Raw genomic sequence first — 26,266 nt, forward strand, 5'->3', positions numbered from 1 at the left:
CCTACCCATTAGAAATTTATTTTTCTCAAGATTTAATTACATTTTTATAAAGAGAAATAAAAGTGTAGTTTTGTAGTATTCTCGAAATATTCAATGAAGTTTGATTCGAAGTTATTTTATCCTACTTTTCATGTATTTTTATGCCAGAAAAAATGCATAATAACGAGTGTACTGGTAAGTCACAACCAAAAAAATGAAGCTTAATGGCAACATTTAAATCCGGTAACAAATAACTGAGATAAAAGAAAAGAAAACTTTAAAAAAAGAAAAAAAAAATCAAAAGGGAAAAAAAAAAATGGAAGTTCAAGCTTTAGTTTTATTTCTTTCTGAAAAATGAAATACGTTTTTGTGTTTTACAAGTCACACCTAACATATCGATTGAGAAGAAGCGTGGAAAGGGTTCAGAATATGGCTCATAAGTGAGTTTTGGACTGATTTTTTTCTACTTTCATTTTTATATGTTTTACAGTCGCTAAGAGAATTTCTTTTACGTTTCAAAATTTATATTCTGGTTTTTACGATGACATAAAAGTCTTTCGTGCTTTCTGATTTTTTTATTTTATTTTTGATTTTTGTAAAACGGGAGAGAAAAGAAAAGGGCAAACATCTTTGTCGAGTTTAGGAGAATTTAGTCAACAAAGACTTTAGATTTTTAACTGTCTGCTTTTATTTTCGTTGAGCCCTTCACATATCCCATAAAAGGGGCCAGAAAAAAATTGTTCAAAATATAAACTAAAATTTAGATTTAGTTTCGAATCAAAAATGATTTTTGCTCATAATGTTTAATTACAAAACCAAATCGTTTAAAAACCTATATATTATGATCATAACTAATTTGAATAAGATAATTCAAATATGCTTGCATTAATTACTCCAAATACAAGAATCGTTTCAATTTCCAGTTTGTATTCAATTATTATAGTTTCAAATCCAATTTTGGTAATAGTTAATAAGCCCTTAACAATCTTGTTTTTTTATCTAATTAGATGATATCTTCTATTTTGAGAATGTGCTATCTTATTTAATCAAAAATTCATAGAATATTCGAGGAATAATAGATTATAGGAAATTTTTGTATCAAATTATAACATTTTCGATGTTTGTATGATGCCCATGCATGACTATTAAAGAGTTAACCATTAAGGAATACGAGCGTTTTAAAAATAGATTGTTACTCTCTTAGACATAGTTATGCGATTCCTTAACTTTTCTAACTCGAAAACTATGTTCAAACTGATAGTACATGAAAAGATACAAGCTTTATGATTATGTAATTTAATAGGCTTGAATGTTTTAATTTATGCATTTGAAATGCAATAATATTCAGTATTTTATGAAATAAATCTATGTTTAAATATCCATGCTCTTATTGTAATATAGTTCGCATTCATCTCAATAAGCTTAGAAACACCCAGGGCAATAGCTGTCAATCATACAGTCACTTGTTGCTACTTGTGCACTATCAATTTGAAATGTCTTTTAATATGAGGATGTTATTCAATGAAAAAATATAATACACAAATATTAAATAATTTTTATAGTGAAATGTATTAACATTTACTTACGATTCAGTAAATTGAAACTTTTTTAGTAAAAGCTTTATTTAAACATAATCGTGAAAGTTAAAATCTTTAAGACATTCATAATCGAATTCCCATTAAATATTCTTTTGTAAAAGTTGACTTACTAGCATTCCTCATAAGTCTGTCGAAGGATTCCCCCCAGGAACGAATTTCTTCTAAAGTTGGCCTGAAAAAAAAGGACAAAGCAAACTATAAGTACTAATCACTTCAAAGCAAATAAAAAAAGTTTTAAGCCAATAGAATTGCTTTTAAATTTTATTTACGAACTCGAATTTTACTCAAACATTCTATTGTGGATTACTTTCTGAAAATGCATTTACTTAAATTGTATAATATAAGTTTTAGTATATGTTTCAGAAGTAGTGATAAATTATCTGTATAAAAATCTATTTCTTGGAATGGCAATCATTTAACAGTTTCCATTTATTCATCGATAAGCAATTAGAAATCGTCTTTTTTCAAAGACAAGGGATATGAAATTTTTTATTTATTAAAAAAGGATAGCAATAAACATGCTCAAGACTTTTAGCTTAGTTTTACTTAGCTGTATTACTTGAAAATAAATAAGTAAATACCTCTGATAATTAAATTTTGAATTTATCGAATTCAGTAACAGAGCATTGATTAAGAACTGACCCAAAATGATAGTTGTATTTTTCTTTACATTCGATGAATTAGATGCAATCTTTGACAATAATTAATGATTCCGGAGGGACAAGAATTTCATGAATTTCGTGTGAAGATAAGATGAAACACTCTTGCCCATATGACATGTAATTCATGAACACATATTACCCGATCTCTATCAAGATGTTTCAGTCACCGCGTACTTCATATTTTATTTATGCATGATGAGACACGGGAATATTTTTTACTGTATTGTCACACACTAATACCCGACCTTTGACTTGGCTTCCATGATCTTCAGACATAAATATATTGAACTTCTGGGAACACATGAACAGATTTTGGAGAATATTTGAAGGTCCAAAAGGAAAAATGGTTGCTGAGTTTACAATCAAAGGCATAAGAAGAACAAATGATGCAAAATAGGGTCTTCCAAAATGTGCTACACACCTTCCTTCGAAAGTATGTCTAAAGAAACGAAGTCCAGATACTGTTTCTATGGCTTATTTTTCCGCTGCGGAGAATTTAACACTCACAGAAATCGAAACGTTTATACAAACGTTGGTAATATATCCATCACTATAGAAAGAGTCAGCGCAATTTCATCAACAGATTAATTTACTTCAGTGTAACTGCTTCATTTACATTGCTTATTGCTTTGTGTAATGAAAATGAACAGTGAACAAATTCTAGCTGTGTTATTATTTCGTATCGAATGAAAAGGAAAAGGAAAAAAATCAGTTTATTCCAATTCATCCGATTAATGAAAGAAATGAGGAGATTAGGGCTTTCGATAGATTGTTTGAAGAATTGAGGCAATATGATAAGAAATTCTTCAATCATTTCTTCTCTGCTGTGGCTTTCTTTTACGGATTGCATGAGCGATTGAGAAATATCATTTAGCATAAAAATAACCAAAATGGGGAATTTAGTTTATAGATAAGCGGCAATAATATGAAGTAAGTCGGTATTAGCTGTAGTGCAGTTCAGCCAAGGGCAAATTGACAATCCGTTCATTTTCCCATTTAATGTGTAAATGTGTTCTAAATATGTTCTTTAATGTGTTCTAAAGTACTTTAATACACTACCGTAGGAGCATCGGTGAAGACCTATTCTTCTCCAAGAAAAAAGTTCGGCCAAAAAATAACCAGTCTAAACGCTTAATTTTTTTTTAATTAACAAACCTGAAGAACGCTTCTGAAGAATTCTTGTTTGTAATTTAAATAGTGCAATTCAAAAAAGTGCGATTTAAAGAATTGCTATCATCTTTTCAGTAAAAAATAAGCAACAACAACCTTGTTCTCTCTCTCGAAAAAATAAAAAAAATCAGCGTTTACGAGTAATGTTTCCTTTCTTCTGCAACTATAAACAGGATTGTGACTTTAGGTTCTATAGTAAATGTTCTTTTGTCATATTGCATGTCACCACTTTTTGTTTCAAGATTTCGAGAACATTGATGAGACAGTTCCGAAATTTCGTGATAAATAGGAAACTGTCGTAGGTATAAAATTCACTTTTGCTATATTCCATTTACACAATTGATCCTATATTATTAAAGGATCAAATCAAGTTTGGTTGGAAAAATTCAATTCCGTTGCTCATTTCTTTTGTTCCAACTAATTTTATAGTATTAAGAATATTTAAAAAGCATTTAAGTTAGATTCATACTTCCAGGCTTTATCTATCTATCTATCTGTCTCTCTCTCTATATATTCAACAGAGCTCTTCATGTGTTCATAGGTAATAATTCACTTTTATATCGAATTATAATGTCTGTGAAAGAAGCATAATTCGTTGTACAAGGGAAGCTCAAACATGACAGTTAAGGAGTTAATTACATGGAAGCGATAACATGCTCATGGAAACATATTTCATTTCTTTATAATGCATATGAGTATGAATCCAGTAAAGAGCACAGTGAAAACCATTGTTGTAAAATATACTTACAAAAATGTTCAACAGTTTATTAAAACTTAAGAAAATAGAAAAATTTAAAATATTTAATTTAACGTTAATTTACTAGTATTTAATTGAAAAAATCTAATTAAAGTTTAAAAAAAACTTTCATAATGTGTACCTACTATCTAACAAATGATCATGTGCAAAATTTGGTTTGGTAGAATGTTCTGAAGGATTTTTTTTCATCATGCTTATTTCAATTGTAGATAATGACATTAGTATTCATAACACACCAGGTTATAAACATTATCATATTAAAAAAAAAAAAAAAAAACTAGAGATACAAGTTTTATGTTTAATCACCATTTGCAACTCAGTTTAAGAAATTAGATCTACGTGAAACACAAAGTATTTTTACATAGTACTTATAATATTTGATACTGCAATATCTAAAAATGGATTAGATTTATAAAATTAAAATATAAACATAGAAATTCTATACGGATTTGCCTGTTTCTTTTGAATGTACCTAGGCATATATTTTAAGTATTATTATAATCGAATTACTTTCTATTATAATTTATTATGATCGAATTAGGTATTATTATAATCGAATACACTTTCTTACTACATGAAATTTTTCATATTACTGGCAAAGATTGAAATTCACCATTCTGTAGAATGTCCAGGAATTCTTTTTGGCTAAGTATTGAAGTACGATTATTTCAAGCACTTTCTTAGCATTCTATGAAATGTAAATAGATGAACCGGCAAATTTAAAATATATCATCGATTACTTTTTAAAGAATTAAAATTAAGTGCAATTCAAAATAAAATTAGTGCCTCTCTTGATGAAATAATAAGACTTCATTTTAACTTAATAAGAAAGTCATAAACTATGTTTTGTCTAACTTCCATTTTCCTTTACGTATTTTTAATTAAAGAGTTTTATTCACTCGTTTATTCTGTTTTTTAAATAATATTTGTTCTTCTATAGAATGTATTCTTTTATACAATATTTTTTTATCATCACCTTCTTTTTATTTGCCTAAATAGCAAATGACATTGTACAGTATTCCTAAGAATCACACAAGACATTTAGGTGAAATATATAATATGTTCAAATAAGTATCATATTTTATACTTTTTCTAAGAATGTCTAGGCATTTTATATAATATATTGTTCTCAACATATATTTCAATTAAAGATTAATTTAAATCAGCCGATTCTAGTAAAACAACATTCTCGCGTAAGGTTTAGATTTTTTTTTCTTTCTATTACCTTTTTCTTTGTTAATTATTTCTGAATTACCTGCATCCGATTCTTACCTGTTATTATTAAGTAAACAGTCTTTAATTAATTTGATTAAAGAAAATAATTAATTTAAGTAATTTCGCAAAAAATTTCGTAAAAGTGACCGAATAGGTCTTCCTAATTCTAGTTAAAGCGTACAATGCGAAATATTATAATTTCCTAATTAAAACCCTGTTAATAATTTACGTAATCTAAATTGGAGAATTTTTGACTATTTAATTACATCTAGTATAAGAAATATCTAAACATCCGCATAGAATCTAAATATCAGCATATATTTTCTCCTTTTCAAGACAGTGGAGCAAAGATATATGATTCTTTTTCGGCCGCCCACAGAATTATTTATTCTTCCCCATTCTTTCAGCAACAAATTTCGCAATCAATAAAAATGCACAACTAAACATATTATTTATATTTTACTGTATAAAAGACTTCAAATATGTCCGTAAGCGAAAGGAAATTCTAATAACATCTCTGATAGATCTTAGGAAAAAGAAATATATCTGGTACGCCATACAATTAATTTAAGAAGTCCCGAGTACATTAAAAAAAACTAACAAATTTACAAATGAAGGATGATTAAAAGTTGTAATTTACACAAAAAGGATAGAAAAAAAAGATTTTTTTTTGTCATCGAATCAGAGTTTATTGATTATGATAGAGAGTTTATTGATTGAGTTGCGCATACTCAATATGTCGTCCTCTATTTAGAAAGACTCAGTTGCCCAAGAATGAACTATTTTCTTGGTAGTATGAAATTCTAGATTTGTTTGACAGAACACGAACAACAGAAAAGTTCTTTGAATGCTGTGGACGACCATATTAATCCTGATTAAGCTGCATTAATCTGTGATTAAATATGTTAATCTTCATGCAAGAATTTTGCTTCAGAATGGAGGGTGAGACATATTTACAATCCATTGTTCTGATCTGATTTATGATCAAATATTCATATCCTTACTCCATGCAATGTATTATCCCTCCAATTGCAGAATTATCATTGCTGGAGATTGCAGAAACTTTTGAGATCTATAAAATCTGGTTTTATGATTAAAAAAATAGTTTAGATTCCATCCTTTCTGTGCAAATGATATCTTCCTATATGTTTTTGTCTGAAGCTTCTTCAACCGGAGGCATCTCAGATACGGCAATCAGAAGTCGAGTAATTATTAACAAGTTAACTGTTTTTGACGAGTATACTTATCAGTACAACATTTTGCGTTATAACGAGTTTATTCATCAGAAGTAATAATTAGAGACATCGCTAAATTTTTGAGACACAATTTAGCTATGCGTTTTCCGGAGAGGCCGAAATATTTAACTGGTTAAGAGGTTCTCGCTTTTTTGATGGTGGAGGTAAATTAATCTCATTACTAAGGGGTCAAATTGTGTCTATTTTGAAGACGGGACGGGCCATAGCCGTTGATGACTATTAGGACTCTGCCTTTAGTTTTTGCGGATAACTCATTTCTAATGGTTTAATTTTTTGTGAATCACTAATTTTTAAAATCGATCCTTACTTCTGGATAATACTGTATATAACCGATAAGGAATGGTTAAAACTGATAATGCTTAAAACATGGTATGTAGCGAAAACTTGCACAATGATATAAGTAGCGCCATTTAGAAGAAAATAAAGAAAAACCATTTGAAAATTTTCATGATTTAGGTTATTATTGCTGGAAAAAAATACTTACGGAGACTCGGAACCATTCCCATTCAAATTGTCTCCAGGAGAGGAGATCTGATGCATCTTGTTGCTCTTCTCCTTCATTTGGTTGTGCACAGAAAGGCTGCGGAAAAGAGTACACCTAGAATTAAATCATTCAGTCACTCTGCGCTGGCCGCCACAAACACATAAAAATGGTACTCCCGACTAGCCTACAGCAGCTTCTATAAGCAATTATTTTATTAAAAACTCGGCGAAGCAATGAATGCGCACTACATTTTATTATTGCAAATAACAATAATGCTAAAAATTACATGCAAAATGCGCTTTTTTATATTTTCTCTTATAAGAGGTGTACAAAAAAAAGTACTAGAATCTTTAAAAAAAAATCGAATGTGATATTCTGGAGAATCTTCAAAAGAATCCGAAAAAACTCATTTTTGAAATTTCCCAACTAAAAAAGAAACTCATTTTTGAAATTATGTTTGTTTGTCTGTGAGCATGATAAACGAAAGCCGCTTTGAACTAGACAATTAATTTTGGAATCAATTACGCATCTTATAATAAGGAATAAAATCCCCTTTGTCAACTCTATGTAAGGCAACATGCAGTTAAACATAAGGTGACAGGACCACTAACGATTCCCACGTCTCTTCTGGAGGGGCATCTGGAACAAAAGGATGAGAAATTTCTGGGAAAGAAAGCGCGTTTTCACTTCTCTAAAGAAAAAGTATCACAATTATGTGGGATCGTGCTACTTTCACTACGAACATGGAATACAGCTCTTAAGGGAAGGTGTAGGCCGTGGCTGGTGATGGCTATAAAATTTTCCATCTGAAATATCTGTGTAATTACTGCGACGACGGTTATTCAATTTATCCTGGATACCTAGGCAGGCGGAGTGAGAAGAAACAGCTTCTTTGTGATTAATAGTTACTTTTGTGGTGTGATCATAACGTCATATAAATTGAATTTCGTTGATTTTTCAAATCGGCATATTATCTGTCAGACTTACCTACGGATGACACATTTATCTATTTTTGAGATAAATTTTGTTTACTAAATTTCCACGAGGTCGATAGACTTCCTGTTTATCAGATGGAAACTTCAAATTTCAGTTCTCTTTTAAAATTATTTTTTTAATTAATATTGCTTCAGATTGTTTTATATGCAGCGTATAAGATATTTATTTTAAACCATGTGAAATGCTAACTTCTGTTGTATAGAATAGTTGCATTAGTTCATTATCAGCGATGTATGAAGCTAGCTAAAATGTGTGTTGAAACCAAACTTTATTTGTGTTTTTTTAATCAGTCGGTTGAATCAATGCCCAGGTGAAAAGTGTTGTCAATAAAAAAGAGTATATATTTCTAAGTTTTGCGTGCAAGAAACCAAAGTGATTAGCACTTGAAACTAAAAAACAAAAGGGGATTGACTATAATTTAAATTGGAGATACACTGTACGGAATTGTTTCAAGAAAAACAAGGCAGGAAATTTTTGAATTAAATATTTCATTGATTTTATAGTTTTTTCATTCTTATTTATTAGAAATTAATTATTTCAGTAATGTTTGGAAATGGTCGATTTCTTGCCATCTATTTTTGAATGGTGGTAAATGTTTTCCCTTTCTATTTCAAGTAACATTTCATCCAAGCCAAACTTTCAGAAAAATTATTCTTAAGCAATTATTGCCAGATTTATTTGATGGAAAAAGATTATCGTGCTCTTGTTATTTTTATTTATTTATTTTTTTTTTTTGATTGAGAGTCCTTTATTTTGGATACATTAATACTATACTGATTTCATAGCATTTAATGCAGTATTCCATGTTTTCTACCTAAAATTTCATTCTTTAATTTATATTATCCTGTCAAATTATTTCTCAAAATGTGCTTTCCCTTTCTTAAAATTTTAATTAGCTATTGGTGAAAAATTGTAGTAAAAAATATTTGGGGTACGCATATTAAGAAAATAATACACACACACACACATAATATTTACGTAATCTTAAAAATTTAATTAATTTAAATAAAATTAATTTTAAAAAATTTATATTACTTAGAAATCTGTGTACACTGACATGCCTGTAATACCCTTGAAAAGTATTTGGAATTATAGACCTACCTTGAGAGCCAATCAAACCCTATCTTGTTTGTGAGAAAAAAATACTAAATAAACTATTAAAATGTTGTACGCAAGAATTCCACTCTCTCTGAATAGGCAAAATTCTGTTAATGATTTGGTCAATGACAGAACATGTTGCATTTTATTCTTCTATGATCTTTTCTTTCAGTTCTTGGGAGGACTGATTTTATCATAACCGAAAAATTTTATAATGACTGACAAAAACTTCTCTCTCTACAGGCAATTAGAATCCATTCTACCTGCATAATAATCACAATAAAGCGCCGCTTACTTGTTTCTAATTCATACGACATTTCATCATAATATAGATTGATTTATAAAACTGTAGTAATTCTAAATTATTTCGTTTATACGATACAAAATTACAATTATACATTGTTTTCTTCTCTGACTTAAGCATCATTTTCGAGACGTATGACAACTGCGATACCGATGCCATGATTTCGAAATTATTCAAGATTAATTAATGATCAGAAAAATTGTGGTGCATGTTTAAGTAATGATGAAGAAGCATGGGGATAAATTATCTACTTTCTTTTAAAGATTAAACGGGTTCCATTAAAAAATTTTTTAACTTTCTTTCCGCGTCAACACTTTAGAGAAAAACATTCAAAAGACTTAATTCGCTTCGTAAAGCTGTATTTAATACTCATGAACAATCAGATAGCAATGAAAGATATTTTTATTAACATATTGGTCGCCATAGGATTCACAAGTGCCCGACAATTTGTTATTACATTTGCGCAGTGGACAGCATATACGGCCAACAAAATAAAATTTATCATTGAGCTATTTTTCAACACTGCCGATCGCACTCTTTGAGCATTTCACTATATACAGTGTCTGACCCAGATTCAGAGAAAATTGTTTGAAACATATTCAATATATGCTCATTTTTAATAAAATTATTCCATTAGTGCTATACATCAACAAAAAATTTTAAGTTCTTAAAATATTAACTAATGTAATAAAATGCTAATTATGTTTATATAGCCTCACAGCCTGAAAACCAAAAGTCATCTTTCAACCAATTATATAAATTTCTTAGGGCGATAAATGTGCAAAACGTCTCTTTCCATTTCTTAATTCGGATAAAATAAGAAAATTATAATTACGATAAAATATGATTTTCTCCATTTTAATTTTTTAGTTTTTAATTTGTTTTCGATATAACTAAACATTATATTAAAATTTTTAAACTTATTAAATTTAAATGCTTTTAATAGTATGTTGTTATGTATTATAACTATCTCAATTTTTTAATTATTAAATTTAAATGGATTCGTATAAACAGAATTAGTTTACAATTACCAGAGTTGGTAATAAAAATTTCTATTTCCATTCGTTTATTCATCGTTTCATGTCAGCCTTTTGAACGAGATGTAAGTGGTGTTTTTCGATATTCCTCAAAATTTAAAATTTATTTGAGGGAGTTTATAACAATTACGAAATGGAAAACGGGTGAAACTGGAAAATTTTGAATAAAAACATTATTTTCGATTACTATTTTTTTTAAACTATTTTTCTTTAGAAATATATAAATATTAGTTTGGTGTTATTTTAATCCAAGGCTTCTATTAGGAAATTTTTTTGTGTCGCTCAATTATGTTTCGTTTACTAATCTTAATTTGTTTCTTTGTAAATATACTTCAACTTAAAACTAACATTTAATTTACGTTTTAACTTAAAATTAACTTTTTAAAACTTAATTTAAAACTTTTAATTTTCTATACATTTTGCCCAATGCAAGAAAGCTCTTATGATGTCCTTGCACTCACTCTATACATTTCTAGACACGCTAGCTAGCATTCTTACATCCCGACGAAAGAAAATTCTGGCACATTTACTTTTGGATCTACATAAAAACTTTATAAATCTTTTTTTAGATTGATTTTTCCTTCTTTTTCGATTAATGGTGTAGTGGAGTTTAGCTGACTTGAAATTTTTTATCTGAACGTCGGTCATTCGAATTTACTCTAGAGTCTTGCATTTTTAAATTAATATGTACATATCTTTTATTATTAAAATTGATTTTGCTTAACTTAATTCAATTTTACTTAAATGAAATTAAAAATTTAGATTTTTTCTTTTTTTTTTTTTTCATTTCTGAATTATTTTCAGTAGACATATCGCCGTCTTTTAAGTTTTATTCAATATGCTCAAGTCCAGGATGGCCTAATGATAAGATCTCGGTTTCGAGACCAGCGTGTTTTAAGTTCAAGATTCGGTTCTAATAAGTACCCATCGTAAATGTGGGCTTGATGCAAGTTAAATCTAACGTAATGGACCAAATATCTCCCAGACTTCGCATTCATCATCTGAACGGGACTCAAAATTACGAACTCCATCGTAAAATAACCCACGTGTTTCTTCCCAACGAGACGTTAATTTAACTAAAATGCAATGCATTCAATCAAAAAGGAAAGGCATATTTTGAATTTTTATTGCCCATTGCCCAAAATGATGTATTTAAATTTATTAAAGTTATCATTTTCAAATTGTTAAATTTTATGTTATTTATTTATTCAAATATTTTTTAAATTTAGTCAATAGCATTAATCAAAATTACTTATTATTTCTTTTTTATTATGTATTTTATTAAAATAATTAAATATTAAAAATGAATTTTTACAAACCGTTTTAATTTTTTTTTTTCATGTGCGAATTCTCAGATACCGTTCATAGTTCAAATTTTTGAATAAATCGAATTTTTAATGTGGTCCATTAGCTTTGAATTTTCCCTCCAATATTTTTAGTTAAAAACTATTTGCAATAAATAAATAAATTGAGCAGTTACTTGATGTAGTATAAATAAAATCTCACTATATTTTTGCTACATACCGGATATATTTAAGAGTAACATTTTTTTGCGTTTATGTTACAAAAGTGCAGTCTTAATATTACAGCATTGTTAATTTGACTTAAAATTTAAAAACTACTAAATAATGCAATTTCTATTTTCAAAAAAAAAAAAAGAACACCCTAGAAATACAAAACCAACAAATACACATAAAGAACAATATGTGATGTTTGATTGCAACTGTAAATGGTCTGATTCAAAGTTTAATTACATAATTGGATGTTTAATTTAGTTAGATTTACATTTCGTTATCACTACATAGCGTCAATTCTGATACGAAAGTTAACATTCCGAATCATGGTCAAGTAATGATTACTCTCCGAAATTCGACATCGCTTAACAGTATGACGTTTCATTCTCAATGAATTTATAGCGCACCATAACCGCACATAGGACGAATCTTCTATGAAATCGGACTTCAAATCGACTACATTTGGCATCGGTTCCATGGCCATCGCAGCCCGCACTTTAGATGCTATGCTTGTCGCGCGACTGTAATATCTCATGAATTGACTGCAGTACACGCCATACAATGAATTGATAACTTACCAGGAGCAGCTGCAGCAGCAACACCAGCAGAAGCAGCACGATTTGTCCTTCTTGCCGTCTTTCTGGTTGACAGTCTGGTTATTGTTATTATGGGCAACAGGCGTGGACGTGGAGCTGGCTGTGGTGCCGCTGCTCTCTTCTCTACCCTCCTTCTTCACGCCCTTGCCGGTGGTCATCTTGGTAGGTACCGTGGCTGTGGAAGGACCGGGGCGTCCGTCCCCGTCAGCAATAGGTGGCGATGAGGGTTTGGAACCCGCTTTGGACTGCGGCTTGTCTTTCTTGTCTGGCTTGCTGCAGTTGCCACCCTTCGGTGGACTGGACATCTAAAAGGAAGAAAAATTATTATAATCAGTCTCCTGGGCCATACAGAAGAAATGTAAAATTCGAAAATTCTTGTGAGATGGCAACAGTAATCTCATTTTGGAAATATTTACACTCCGGGTGCGAGATCTTTGCGACACTCCTGATAGTTATAGTAACGTTGTACCAAGCATTTTGAACTCAGTACCGTCATATATTTTATTTTTGGTGGTTTATTTTTATACTGAATAAAGAAAAAGGAAATTCAATGTATTAACAAATACATATATTCTCGGTTCTACAACGATATACCAAGTGGAATATCGATTAATGATTGTTTTCTTGCATCGGAATTCTTGCAAAAGGCTGTGGCATGCCATAAAGGTGAACATTTTCCAAATACGAAAACGTTCATCTATGATAAATGTAGCAGCCGATCTTTCATACATATTCCTGATCCCACTTTTCCTTCTGATATGCAATTTGTGACAATTTTTGATGTTAGACATATTTTGTTTATTATCAAATACGTCAAATTTGGTTTATCATTTTTTTCAGTATTATAGTTCATTAAATAGCCGATTTTCTTCAATTTTTCTTCTTTAATATTTCACTTTATTAATTGCAAAATAAGCTTCAAGAGGTTAAAAATTATATCTCACATCACGCTTGTGTACAATATTATTTTATGCTATTACAATGTAATAACATTCCACGCTTGGGTACAATATTATTGAAGCAGGTGTTCACTTTTAAAAATAACCTAATAACTAAAGTGAATATAATGAAACATATAAGAACCTGATCAATTATACATAATAAAGTGTTAATATAATAAATATACATGATAAAATGTCCTAGTATATTATCATTTGTAGAATTTGTATTTTTTTACAGTTTTGTTTATTTAGCAAAAAAGAAAGTAAAGCCTTTTTTTTTAAAAATCTTCTTGTGGTCCTAGCTGTTTACTCTGCTTAGTTAGATATTCACCATTGATAAGCAATGCTGGAAAGAAATTGATAACATTTTTAATTGATTTGGATTCTATAAATGAAATCATTTTGAAATAGGCTTCTCCTTTGTTAGAATATTTTTAGTCATAATAAAAATTATATTTACGGAATACAATTTAAAATAATCATGAAATATTTGGTCGTGAAAAGTAATAGTAAATGATGATTAAATATAAACACAAAACTTAATTAAATATCAAATATGTTTAAGCAAGAAACTCTAATCTATTTCTAAATCACAATACAACGTTTTTGAAATTAATAGTTACTCTTAAAATAATACTTCTCTCATTTTGATATATACTCATAAACTAATACATACTTAACTCAAATAATGTAGCTTTCTGTTTAATATACTGGGCGCCATCATAAAACAGTTGTATTCACTTTATTACATATATCATTTAATATTTTAAAAATGTTAATGTAGTAACAAGGTGTCTGCCAATGAAATTGCATTCGATGGCGCCCAGTATATTAGAGCTAGAGTTCCTGATGTAAAGTTTATTAAAAAGAAGTAGCCATCTGTTAGCATCTCAGAATGTCCTAATAACAAAAATATGATTTAGGAATTTTATATCTGACACTGCAAGAAATACTTTTAAAAAATCAGCTGGAAGAATAAAAAGCATTACCTATTTCATATAAAATGGTCTTTACATGCATAAAAGGTAGACATTTTAATTACATACAGCTGTATTTGCTGAAATTAAATACTTGAAAATATTATTTTATGTTTGTTTTTTCATAATATCCTTTATATATAGAGATAGATATCTCAATGAAAAGTTAGCACTATTTTTGAGAAAGTTTCTCAATGTACATAGAGTGAAAATGTGTACATACAATGTACGCTCAGTAAATAAAAATTAAAAGAAAGAAATTTGCTGTTTTTTAAAATATAATTTACCATATCAAAGATGGATATTTTAAATACACATAGATGTAGCTGCTGGAATTAAATAGTGAAAATATTATTTTATGTTTGTTCTTTCGTAATATCTTTTATATATAGAGATAGATATCTCAAAGAAAAGTTAGCGCTATTTTTGTGAAAGTTTCTCAATGTACATAGAGTGAAAATGTGTATATACAATGTACGCTCAGTAAATAAAAATTAATAGAAAGAAATTTGCTGTTTTTTAAAATATAATTTACCATATCAAAGATGGATATTTTAAATACACATAGATGTAGCTGCTGGAATTAAATAGTGAAAATATTATTTTATGTTTGTTCTTTCGTAATATCCTTTATATATAGAGATAGATATCTCAAAGAAAAGTTAGCGCTATTTTTGTGAAAGTTTCTCAATGTACATAGAGTGAAAATGTGTATATACAATGTACGCTCAGTAAATAAAAATTAACAGAAAGAAATTTGCTGTTTTTTAAAATATAATTTACCATATCAAAGATGGACATTTTAAATACACATAGATGTAGCTGCTGGAATTAAATACTTGAAAATATTATTTTATGTTTGTTCTTTCGTAATATCCTTTATATATAGAGATAGATATCTCAAAGAAAAGTTAGCGCTATTTTTGTGAAAGTTTCTCAATGTACATAGAGTGAAAATGTGTATATACAATGTACGCTCAGTAAATAAAAATTAACAGAAAGAAATTTGCTGTTTTTTAAAATATAATTTACCATATCAAAGATGGACATTTTAAATACACATAGATGTAGCTGCTGGAATTAAATAGTGAAAATATTATTTTATGTTTGTTCTTTCGTAATATCCTTTATATATAGAGATAGATATCTCAAAGAAAAGTTAGCGCTATTTTTGTGAAAGTTTCTCAATGTACATAGAGTGAAAATGTGTATATACAATGTACGCTCAGTAAATAAAAATTAACAGAAAGAAATTTGCTGTTTTTTAAAATATAATTTACCATATCAAAGATGGACATTTTAAATACACATAGATGTAGCTGCTGGAATTAAATACTTGAAAATATTATTTTATGTTTGTTCTTTCGTAATATCCTTTATATATAGAGATAGATATCTCAAAGAAAAGTTAGCGCTATTTTTGTGAAAGTTTCTCAATGTACATAGAGTGAAAATGTGTATATACAATGTACGCTCAGTAAATAAAAATTAACAGAAAGAAATTTGCTGTTTTTTAAAATATAATTTACCATATCAAAGATGGATATTTTAAATACACATAGATGTAGCTGCTGGAATTAAATAGTGAAAATATTATTTTATGTTTGTTCTTTCGTAATATCCTTTATATATAGAGATAGATATCTCAAAGAAAAGTTAGCGCTATTTTTGTGAAAGTTTCTCAATGTACATAGAGTGAAAATGTGTATATACAATGTACGCTCAGTAAATAAAAATTAACAGAAAGAAATTTGCTGTTTTTTAAAATATAATTTACCATATCAAAGATGGACATTTTAAATACACATAGATGTAGCTACTGGAATTAAATACTTGAAAATATTATTTTATGTTTGTTCTTTCGTAATATCCTTTATATATAGAGATAGATATCTCAAAGAAAAGTTAGCGCTATTTTTGTGAAAGTTTCTCAATGTACATAGAGTGAAAATGTGTATATACAATGTACGCTCAGTAAATAAAAATTAACAGAAAGAAATTTGCTGTTTTTTAAAATATAATTTACCATATCAAAGATGGACATTTTAAATACACATAGATGTAGCTGCTGGAATTAAATAGTGAAAATATTATTTTATGTTTGTTCTTTCGTAATATCCTTTATATATAGAGATAGATATCTCAAAGAAAAGTTAGCGCTATTTTTGTGAAAGTTTCTCAATGTACATAGAGTGAAAATGTGTATATACAATATACGCTCAGTAAATAAAAATTAACAGAAAGAAATTTGCTGTTTTTTAAAATATAATTTACCATATCAAAGATGGACATTTTAAATACACATAGATGTAGCTGCTGGAATTAAATACTTGAAAATATTATTTTATGTTTGTTCTTTCGTAATATCCTTTATATATAGAGATAGATATCTCAAAGAAAAGTTAGCGCTATTTTTGTGAAAGTTTCTCAATGTACATAGAGTGAAAATGTGTATATACAATGTACGCTCAGTAAATAAAAATTAACAGAAAGAAATTTGCTGTTTTTTAAAATATAATTTACCATATCAAAGATGGACATTTTAAATACACATAGATGTAGCTACTGGAATTAAATACTTGAAAATATTATTTTATGTTTGTTCTTTCGTAATATCCTTTATATATAGAGATAGATATCTCAAAGAAAAGTTAGCGCTATTTTTGTGAAAGTTTCTCAATGTACATAGAGTGAAAATGTGTATATACAATGTACGCTCAGTAAATAAAAATTAACAGAAAGAAATTTGCTGTTTTTTAAAATATAATTTACCATATCAAAGATGGACATTTTAAATACACATAGATGTAGCTGCTGGAATTAAATAGTGAAAATATTATTTTATGTTTGTTCTTTCGTAATATCCTTTATATATAGAGATAGATATCTCAAAGAAAAGTTAGCGCTATTTTTGTGAAAGTTTCTCAATGTACATAGAGTGAAAATGTGTATATACAATATACGCTCAGTAAATAAAAATTAACAGAAAGAAATTTGCTGTTTTTTAAAATATAATTTACCATATCAAAGATGGACATTTTAAATACACATAGATGTAGCTGCTGGAATTAAATACTTGAAAATATTATTTTATGTTTGTTTTTTCATAATATCCTTTATATATAGAGATAGATATCTCAATGAAAAGTTAGCACTATTTTTGAGAAAGTTTCTCAATGTACATAGAGTGAAAATGTGTATATACAATGTACGCTCAGTAAATAAAAATTAACAGAAAGAAATTTGCTGTTTTTTAAAATATAATTTACCATATCAAAGATGGACATTTTAAATACACATAGATGTAGCTGCTGGAATTAAATAGTGAAAATATTATTTTATGTTTGTTCTTTCGTAATATCCTTTATATATAGAGATAGATATCTCAAAGAAAAGTTAGCGCTATTTTTGTGAAAGTTTCTCAATGTACATAGAGTGAAAATGTGTATATACAATGTACGCTCAGTAAATAAAAATTAACAGAAAGAAATTTGCTGTTTTTTAAAATATAATTTACCATATCAAAGATGGATATTTTAAATACACATAGATGTAGCTGCTGGAATTAAATAGTGAAAATATTATTTTATGTTTGTTCTTTCGTAATATCCTTTATATATAGAGATAGATATCTCAAAGAAAAGTTAGCGCTATTTTTGTGAAAGTTTCTCAATGTACATAGAGTGAAAATGTGTACATACAATGTACGCTCAGTAAATAAAAATTAAAAGAAAGAAATTTGCTGTTTTTTAAAATATAATTTACCATATCAAAGATGGACATTTTAAATACACATAGATGTAGCTGCTGGAATTAAATAGTGAAAATATTATTTTATGTTTGTTCTTTCGTAATATCCTTTATATATAGAGATAGATATCTCAAAGAAAAGTTAGCGCTATTTTTGTGAAAGTTTCTCAATGTACATAGAGTGAAAATGTGTATATACAATGTACGCTCAGTAAATAAAAATTAACAGAAAGAAATTTGCTGTATTTTAAAATATAATTTACCATATCAAAGATGGACATTTTAAATACACATAGATGTAGCTGCTGGAATTAAATACTTGAAAATATTATTTTATGTTTGTTCTTTCGTAATATCCTTTATATATAGAGATAGATATCTCAAAGAAAAGTTAGCGCTATTTTTGTGAAAGTTTCTCAATGTACATAGAGTGAAAATGTGTATATACAATGTACGCTCAGTAAATAAAAATTAACAGAAAGAAATTTGCTGTTTTTTAAAATATAATTTACCATATCAAAGATGGACATTTTAAATACACATAGATGTAGCTGCTGGAATTAAATAGTGAAAATATTATTTTATGTTTGTTCTTTCGTAATATCCTTTATATATAGAGATAGATATCTCAAAGAAAAGTTAGCGCTATTTTTGTGAAAGTTTCTCAATGTACATAGAGTGAAAATGTGTATATACAATGTACGCTCAGTAAATAAAAATTAAAAGAAAGAAATTTGCTGTTTTTTAAAATATAATTTACCATATCAAAGATGGATATTTTAAATACACATAGATGTAGCTGCTGGAATTAAATAGTGAAAATATTATTTTATGTTTGTTCTTTCGTAATATCCTTTATATATAGATATAGATATCTCAAAGAAAAGTTAGCGCTATTTTTGTGAAAGTTTCTCAATGTACATAGAGTGAAAATGTGTATATACAATGTACGCTCAGTAAATAAAAATTAACAGAAAGAAATTTGCTGTTTTTTAAAATATAATTTACCATATCAAAGATGGATATTTTAAATACACATAGATGTAGCTGCTGGAATTAAATAGTGAAAATATTATTTTATGTTTGTTCTTTCGTAATATCCTTTATATATAGAGATAGATATCTCAAAGAAAAGTTAGCGCTATTTTTGAGAAAGTTTCTCAATGTACATAGAGTGAAAATGTGTATATACAATGTACGCTCAGTAAATAAAAATTAACAGAAAGAAATTTGCTGTTTTTTAAAATATAATTTACCATATCAAAGATGGACATTTTAAATACACATAGATGTAGCTGCTGGAATTAAATAGTGAAAATATTATTTTATGTTTGTACTTTCGTAATATCCTTTATATATAGAGATAGATATCTCAAAGAAAAGTTAGCGCTATTTTTGTGAAAGTGTCTCAATGTACATAGAGTGAAAATGTGTATATACAATGTACGCTCAGTAAATAAAAATTAACAGAAAGAAATTTGCTGTTTTTTAAAATATAATTTACCATATCAAAGATGGACATTTTAAATACACATAGATGTAGCTGCTGGAATTAAATAGTGAAAATATTATTTTATGTTTGTTCTTTCGTAATATCCTTTATATATAGAGATAGATATCTCAAAGAAAAGTTAGCGCTATTTTTGTGAAAGTTTCTCAATGTACATAGAGTGAAAATGTGTATATACAATGTACGCTCAGTAAATAAAAATTAACAGAAAGAAATTTGCTGTTTTTTAAAATATAATTTACCATATCAAAGATGGATATTTTAAATACACATAGATGTAGCTGCTGGAATTAAATAGTGAAAATATTATTTTATGTTTGTTCTTTCGTAATATCCTTTATATATAGAGATAGATATCTCAAAGAAAAGTTAGCGCTATTTTTGTGAAAGTTTCTCAATGTACATAGAGTGAAAATGTGTATATACAATATACGCTCAGTAAATAAAAATTAACAGAAAGAAATTTGCTGTTTTTTAAAATATAATTTACCATATCAAAGATGGACATTTTAAATACACATAGATGTAGCTGCTGGAATTAAATAGTGAAAATATTATTTTATGTTTGTTCTTTCGTAATATCCTTTATATATAGAGATAGATATCTCAAAGAAAAGTTAGCGCTATTTTTGTGAAAGTTTCTCAATGTACATAGAGTGAAAATGTGTATATACAATGTACGCTCAGTAAATAAAAATTAACAGAAAGAAATTTGCTGTTTTTTAAAATATAATTTACCATATCAAAGATGGACATTTTAAATACACATAGATGTAGCTGCTGGAATTAAATAGTGAAAATATTATTTTATGTTTGTTCTTTCGTAATATCCTTTATATATAGAGATAGATATCTCAAAGAAAAGTTAGCGCTATTTTTGTGAAAGTTTCTCAATGTACATAGAGGGAAAATGTGTATATACAATGTACGCTCAGTAAATAAAAATTAACGGAAAGAAATTTGCTGTTTTTTAAAATATAATTTACCATATCAAAGATGGACATTTTAAATACACATAGATGTAGCTGCTGGAATTAAATAGTGAAAATATTATTTTATGTTTGTTCTTTCGTAATATCCTTTATATATAGAGATAGATATCTCAAAGAAAAGTTAGCGCTATTTTTGTGAAAGTTTCCCAATGTACATAGAGTGAAAATGTGTATATACAATATACGCTCAGTAAATAAAAATTAACAGAAAGAAATTTGCTGTTTTTTAAAATATAATTTACCATATCAAAGATGGACATTTTAAATACACATAGATGTAGCTGCTGGAATTAAATAGTGAAAATATTATTTTATGTTTGTTCTTTCGTAATATCCTTTATATATAGAGATAGATATCTCAAAGAAAAGTTAGCGCTATTTTTGTGAAAGTTTCTCAATGTACATAGAGTGAAAATGTGTATATACAATGTACGCTCAGTAAATAAAAATTAACAGAAAGAAATTTGCTGTTTTTTAAAATATAATTTACCATATCAAAGATGGACATTTTAAATACACATAGATGTAGCTGCTGGAATTAAATAGTGAAAATATTATTTTATGTTTGTTCTTTCGTAATATCCTTTATATATAGAGATAGATATCTCAAAGAAAAGTTAGCGCTATTTTTGTGAAAGTTTCTCAATGTACATAGAGTGAAAATGTGTATATACAATGTACGCTCAGTAAATAAAAATTAACAGAAAGAAATTTGCTGTTTTTTAAAATATAATTTACCATATCAAAGATGGACATTTTAAATACACATAGATGTAGCTGCTGGAATTAAATAGTGAAAATATTATTTTATGTTTGTTCTTTCGTAATATCCTTTATATATAGAGATAGATATCTCAAAGAAAAGTTAGCGCTATTTTTGTGAAAGTTTCTCAATGTACATAGAGTGAAAATGTGTATATACAATGTACGCTCAGTAAATAAAAATTAACAGAAAGAAATTTGCTGTTTTTTAAAATATAATTTACCATATCAAAGATGGACATTTTAAATACACATAGATGTAGCTGCTGGAATTAAATACTTGAAAATATTATTTTATGTTTGTTCTTTCGTAATATCCTTTATATATAGAGATAGATATCTCAAAGAAAAGTTAGCGCTATTTTTGTGAAAGTTTCTCAATGTACATAGAGTGAAAATGTGTATATACAATGTACGCTCAGTAAATAAAAATTAAAAGAAAGAAATTTGCTGTTTTTTAAAATATAATTTACCATATCAAAGATGGATATTTTAAATACACATAGATGTAGCTGCTGGAATTAAATAGTGAAAATATTATTTTATGTTTGTTCTTTCGTAATATCCTTTATATATAGATATAGATATCTCAAAGAAAAGTTAGCGCTATTTTTGTGAAAGTTTCTCAATGTACATAGAGTGAAAATGTGTATATACAATGTACGCTCAGTAAATAAAAATTAACAGAAAGAAATTTGCTGTTTTTTAAAATATAATTTACCATATCAAAGATGGACATTTTAAATACACATAGATGTAGCTGCTGGAATTAAATAGTGAAAATATTATTTTATGTTTGTTCTTTCGTAATATCCTTTATATATAGAGATAGATATCTCAAAGAAAAGTTAGCGCTATTTTTGTGAAAGTTTCTCAATGTACATAGAGTGAAAATGTGTATATACAATGTACGCTCAGTAAATAAAAATTAACAGAAAGAAATTTGCTGTTTTTTAAAATATAATTTACCATATCAAAGATGGACATTTTAAATACACATAGATGTAGCTGCTGGAATTAAATAGTGAAAATATTATTTTATGTTTTTTCTTTCGTAATATCCTTTATATATAGAGATAGATATCTCAAAGAAAAGTTAGCGCTATTTTTGTGAAAGTTTCTCAATGTACATAGAGTGAAAATGTGTATATACAATGTACGCTCAGTAAATAAAAATTAACAAAAAGAAATTTGCTGTTTTTTAAAATATAATTTACCATATCAAAGATGGATATTTTAAATACACATAGATGTAGCTGCTGGAATTAAATAGTGAAAATATTATTTTATGTTTGTTCTTTCGTAATATCCTTTATATATAGAGATAGATATCTCAAAGAAAAGTTAGCGCTATTTTTGTGAAAGTTTCTCAATGTACATAGAGTGAAAATGTGTATATACAATGTACGCTCAGTAAATAAAAATTAACAGAAAGAAATTTGCTGTTTTTTAAAATATAATTTACCATATCAAAGATGGATATTTTAAATACACATAGATGTAGCTGCTGGAATTAAATAGTGAAAATATTATTTTATGTTTGTTCTTTCGTAATATCCTTTATATATAGAGATAGATATCTCAAAGAAAAGTTAGCGCTATTTTTGTGAAAGTTTCTCAATGTACATAGAGTGAAAATGTGTATATACAATGTACGCTCAGTAAATAAAAATTAACAGAAAGAAATTTGCTGTTTTTTAAAATATAATTTACCATATCAAAGATGGACATTTTAAATACACATAGATGTAGCTGCTGGAATTAAATAGTGAAAATATTATTTTATGTTTGTTCTTTCGTAATATCCTTTATATATAGAGATAGATATCTCAAAGAAAAGTTAGCGCTATTTTTGTGAAAGTTTCTCAATGTACATAGAGTGAAAATGTGTATATACAATGTACGCTCAGTAAATAAAAATTAACAGAAAGAAATTTGCTGTTTTTTAAAATATAATTTACCATATCAAAGATGGATATTTTAAATACACATAGATGTAGCTGCTGGAATTAAATAGTGAAAATATTATTTTATGTTTGTTCTTTCGTAATATCCTTTATATATAGAGATAGATATCTCAAAGAAAAGTTAGCGCTATTTTTGTGAAAGTTTCTCAATGTACATAGAGTGAAAATGTGTATATACAATGTACGCTCAGTAAATAAAAATTAACAGAAAGAAATTTGCTGTTTTTTAAAATATAATTTACCATATCAAAGATGGACATTTTAAATACACATAGATGTAGCTGCTGGAATTAAATAGTGAAAATATTATTTTATGTTTGTTCTTTCGTAATATCCTTTATATATAGAGATAGATATCTCAAAGAAAAGTTAGCGCTATTTTTGTGAAAGTTTCTCAATGTACATAGAGTGAAAATGTGTATATACAATGTACGCTCAGTAAATAAAAATTAACAGAAAGAAATTTGCTGTTTTTTAAAATATAATTTACCATATCAAAGATGGACATTTTAAATACACATAGATGTAGCTGCTGGAATTAAATAGTGAAAATATTATTTTATGTTTGTTCTTTCGTAATATCCTTTATATATAGAGATAGATATCTCAAAGAAAAGTTAGCGCTATTTTTGTGAAAGTTTCTCAATGTACATAGAGTGAAAATGTGTATATACAATGTACGCTCAGTAAATAAAAATTAACAGAAAGAAATTTGCTGTTTTTTAAAATATAATTTACCATATCAAAGATGGACATTTTAAATACACATAGATGTAGCTGCTGGAATTAAATACTTGAAAATATTATTTTATGTTTGTTCTTTCGTAATATCCTTTATATATAGAGATAGATATCTCAAAGAAAAGTTAGCGCTATTTTTGTGAAAGTTTCTCAATGTACATAGAGTGAAAATGTGTATATACAATGTACGCTCAGTAAATAAAAATTAAAAGAAAGAAATTTGCTGTTTTTTAAAATATAATTTACCATATCAAAGATGGATATTTTAAATACACATAGATGTAGCTGCTGGAATTAAATAGTGAAAATATTATTTTATGTTTGTTCTTTCGTAATATCCTTTATATATAGATATAGATATCTCAAAGAAAAGTTAGCGCTATTTTTGTGAAAGTTTCTCAATGTACATAGAGTGAAAATGTGTATATACAATGTACGCTCAGTAAATAAAAATTAACAGAAAGAAATTTGCTGTTTTTTAAAATATAATTTACCATATCAAAGATGGACATTTTAAATACACATAGATGTAGCTGCTGGAATTAAATAGTGAAAATATTATTTTATGTTTGTTCTTTCGTAATATCCTTTATATATAGAGATAGATATCTCAAAGAAAAGTTAGCGCTATTTTTGTGAAAGTTTCTCAATGTACATAGAGTGAAAATGTGTATATACAATGTACGCTCAGTAAATAAAAATTAACAGAAAGAAATTTGCTGTTTTTTAAAATATAATTTACCATATCAAAGATGGACATTTTAAATACACATAGATGTAGCTGCTGGAATTAAATAGTGAAAATATTATTTTATGTTTTTTCTTTCGTAATATCCTTTATATATAGAGATAGATATCTCAAAGAAAAGTTAGCGCTATTTTTGTGAAAGTTTCTCAATGTACATAGAGTGAAAATGTGTATATACAATGTACGCTCAGTAAATAAAAATTAACAAAAAGAAATTTGCTGTTTTTTAAAATATAATTTACCATATCAAAGATGGATATTTTAAATACACATAGATGTAGCTGCTGGAATTAAATAGTGAAAATATTATTTTATGTTTGTTCTTTCGTAATATCCTTTATATATAGAGATAGATATCTCAAAGAAAAGTTAGCGCTATTTTTGTGAAGGTTTCTCAATGTACATAGAGTGAAAATGTGTATATACAATGTACGCTCAGTAAATAAAAATTAACAGAAAGAAATTTGCTGTTTTTTAAAATATAATTTACCATATCAAAGATGGATATTTTAAATACACATAGATGTAGCTGCTGGAATTAAATAGTGAAAATATTATTTTATGTTTGTTCTTTCGTAATATCCTTTATATATAGAGATAGATATCTCAAAGAAAAGTTAGCGCTATTTTTGTGAAAGTTTCTCAATGTACATAGAGTGAAAATGTGTATATACAATGTACGCTCAGTAAATAAAAATTAACAGAAAGAAATTTGCTGTTTTTTAAAATATAATTTACCATATCAAAGATGGACATTTTAAATACACATAGATGTAGCTGCTGGAATTAAATAGTGAAAATATTATTTTATGTTTGTTCTTTCGTAATATCCTTTATATATAGAGATAGATATCTCAAAGAAAAGTTAGCGCTATTTTTGTGAAAGTTTCTCAATGTACATAGAGTGAAAATGTGTATATACAATGTACGCTCAGTAAATAAAAATTAACAGAAAGAAATTTGCTGTTTTTTAAAATATAATTTACCATATCAAAGATGGATATTTTAAATACACATAGATGTAGCTGCTGGAATTAAATAGTGAAAATATTATTTTATGTTTGTTCTTTCGTAATATCCTTTATATATAGAGATATATATCTCAAAGAAAAGTTAGCGCTATTTTTGTGAAAGTTTCTCAATGTACATAGAGTGAAAATGTGTATATACAATGTACGCTCAGTAAATAAAAATTAACAGAAAGAAATTTGC

General features: G+C 27.2%; 1 protein-coding gene across 4 annotated transcripts in view; it reads right to left on the reverse strand.

The window, feature by feature from the left end:
* Positions 1-26,266, reverse strand: part of LOC129964280 (regulator of G-protein signaling 20-like) — a 101,443-nt gene that overhangs the window by 8,776 nt on the left and 66,401 nt on the right. For 3 of the 4 annotated variants that reach the window (XM_056079034.1, XM_056079035.1, XM_056079036.1), the window contains exons 2-4: positions 12,649-12,971; positions 7,122-7,235; positions 1,688-1,749 (exon numbers count right to left, since the gene is read on the reverse strand). In XM_056079034.1, coding sequence (XP_055935009.1) covers positions 1,688-1,749; positions 7,122-7,235; positions 12,649-12,971 — 499 coding nt within the window. The remainder of the gene's footprint in view (positions 1-1,687; positions 1,750-7,121; positions 7,236-12,648; positions 12,972-26,266) is intronic. The other variant, XM_056079037.1, reaches the window with a different exon arrangement.

Source organism: Argiope bruennichi, chromosome 3 (genome assembly GCF_947563725.1).
Source record: "Argiope bruennichi chromosome 3, qqArgBrue1.1, whole genome shotgun sequence".
NCBI lineage: Eukaryota > Metazoa > Arthropoda > Arachnida > Araneae > Araneidae > Argiope > Argiope bruennichi.